The sequence below is a fragment of the Asparagus officinalis genome, chromosome 5 (assembly GCF_001876935.1).
Source record: "Asparagus officinalis chromosome 5, Aspof.V1, whole genome shotgun sequence".
NCBI classification, from domain to species: Eukaryota; Viridiplantae; Streptophyta; class Magnoliopsida; order Asparagales; family Asparagaceae; genus Asparagus; species Asparagus officinalis.
Genome location: NC_033798.1, coordinates 112,980,439 through 112,982,995, shown reverse-complemented (window position 1 = coordinate 112,982,995; position 2,557 = coordinate 112,980,439). Strand labels below are relative to the sequence as shown.

At 38.8% G+C, this 2,557-nt stretch overlaps 1 protein-coding gene across 1 annotated transcript in view; it reads right to left on the bottom strand.

Annotated features, from left to right (window-relative positions):
- Positions 1-2,180, bottom strand: part of LOC109842408 (putrescine hydroxycinnamoyltransferase 1-like) — a 3,906-nt gene extending 1,726 nt beyond the window's left edge. The window contains exons 1-2 of the mRNA XM_020411288.1: positions 1,546-2,180; positions 2-181 (exon numbers count right to left, since the gene is read on the bottom strand). Coding sequence (XP_020266877.1) covers positions 2-181; positions 1,546-1,977 — 612 coding nt within the window. The 5' untranslated portion in view covers positions 1,978-2,180. The remainder of the gene's footprint in view (position 1; positions 182-1,545) is intronic.

Below are 2,557 nucleotides of genomic sequence, written 5' to 3'. Positions count from 1 at the left end.
TGAGGAGGGAGCGGCGGAATGACGGGGCAGTTGGTAGAGGGCGTTTGGTCTTTGGGCCTCCGGAAGTTGTTGATGAGATTTTGGCCCAGTGGACTAGGAACATGTTGGCGGAGTACGCGTCGGCGATGCGGTGATCGAATGTGCAGGCGAGAACCATGCCGCCGCATTTGAGCTTGGTCGCCTGAAAGATACATAGGGTTAGTATCTGGTGCTTTCGTGTAATTAATGTTAGGTAGATCCCGTATTATTATTTTGTGTTGTTGTTGTTATTATTATTTTACTCTTTCTTCTCTTGTAAGGCTTCACTGCGCTTTTGTTGGGGGACAGTTTATAGCGGGTTAGTCTCATGTTCTAATCCGCTAGCAGATAAAAAAAACTCTCGGACCAGTGTCAAGCATGAAGCGCTAATAAAGATTAGTGTCATCCATAATAAGGTGTGGGGATACCTCATGAGAGACCAAAAAAGAGAATCTATTTGTCAAAAAAACAATTTCTCTTACTTCAAGAATAAAAGAGTAAAAAAAAATTGATTCAAGAGCTCTATATGTAGCAATCCAACTACACGGCATATCCCCAATTAAATCCATCTACCGTAAAGAAAGTTGGGTGTTTCTTTTATACTTATCTGCACAACTGTATTATAAATTTAGCGAGTGCAGGAAAATTTTGAAGGAAATGGAAAAATTATTCTTCATCTCACTAAAGTACATGTGGACAATTTGGTCATTTCACACAAAACTTTATTTTTTTTTTCTTTTGTTTTTCTTTATTTCCAAAACCTTCTAAAGCATATCATAGAGCTCACTAATTAAATATCTACTACATTGTATGTTATAAAAAGATATAAATAGAAAATAATTTTCCATGTAATTAAATACAATAAAAACAACAATTAGAAGTTTATTATGTTCCCATATGAATATTATCGAAAGTGTAGATCTATCTATTTCTGTCTATCTTATCTCTATCTATATATATATATCTATTTATCTATATATCAATCTTGTGGTCCTAATCTTATTTATCTATATATGAGAGGTTTCTCTTGTAATTATAACTTAATGAGAGATAGAAAGAAGTTCTAATGCGACAAGGGATATAGGCAAATTAGCGAATTATGTAAAAATCCAAATTTTGTTAAATTATTTATCTTGAGTTGATTCCTAACGCAACTTCTTGCCTTTCTTCATGCCTCTATGTATGAGCACTTTCCCTTCTAGAATAAACTTCTCATTCCTAAGAAATGAGCGCTTTCCCTTCTACCATAACCTTCTTTGCCTTTCTCCATCTCCATGCATCTATGTATGAGCGCTTTATTTATTTATCTTGATTTTGATTCCTATAAGAGACCTTCTTGCGCATCTATGTATACGAGCGCTTTACCTTTCTTCATGCATCCATGCATGAGCGCTTTCTTCGTGCATCTATGTATGTGTGCCTTCAAGAATAACCTCCTGATCATTCCTAAGAATAAACTTCTCATTCCTATAAAAAATAACCAAACAAACAAGAATACGTACACACTCTGGCTAGCAAGCAAAGTACCTGCACGCTGATGACTCCTCCCTTCTTCTCCGGCACCAGCTTCTTCTCCACGCTCTCATCCGCATTATACAAATTCAACCTCTCCAAGTCCACGTCAGCACTCGCCACAATAAAATCCACCCCTCTGTTATTACACAGCACCTCCGGCTCTCCTGCTGAGTTCGCCACCACCTCCCCCGCAAGCGGGTAGTACGCCACCAGCGCCTTCGCCAGCGACGCCTTAAGAACGCTCACCATTCCATCAAAATCGTCAAGATATCGGCTGAGAGTATCGCCGTTCTTGTAGCAGAAGAACACGCCGACGTCCAGCGGAGGGAGGAGGAGATCGAGGTTGGAGAGAGGGAGCCAGTGCTCTTGGAGAGGGAGGACAGCGGAGACTCGGTCCTCGGCGGTGATCTTGACAGTGTAGGCCTCACCGGTGCACTCGCCCATTGTGCTTAATTTGCTGCTGTTTCGGAGCAAGTGAGATTCGCAGATGTGGGTGACGAGTGTTGTGTGCACGATACGGGCTTATATAAGTGAAAGAAGTGACGAGCAGGTGAGCTGCCCGCTTTAATTATGGGGAATAATTTGATTATCCTTCTTTATTAGGGAAGAATCGTTTACTATTTGTTAGACGCAATTGTAGGGTTTTGATATGATAGAGGAGACATTATGTGGTATCAAAACAATCCAAATTCTCATCTGCCATGAAATCTACCATTCAAATTTATGTAAATGACGCTTAACACGTGTGAGTAATTTAGTATATAAACATATAATTCTCAATTGTAGTTGCAACCTTGTAGTATTTATAGGTATAGCTAGTGAGAAGTTACCTTTTATAAGATATATGCTTGATCAAGAAAGCAAGAAGCCATTTCTTGTATAATTGTATTATATATTATTAGTTTACATCACCACATAAGGGAAAAGGTACAATGTGGCAACATAAATTAGTAAGAGAGAAGCATATCGTAAACTCATCCAAGCAATGGAGCTCCTCATTCCTTTTAATTTTTAATTTTTAATT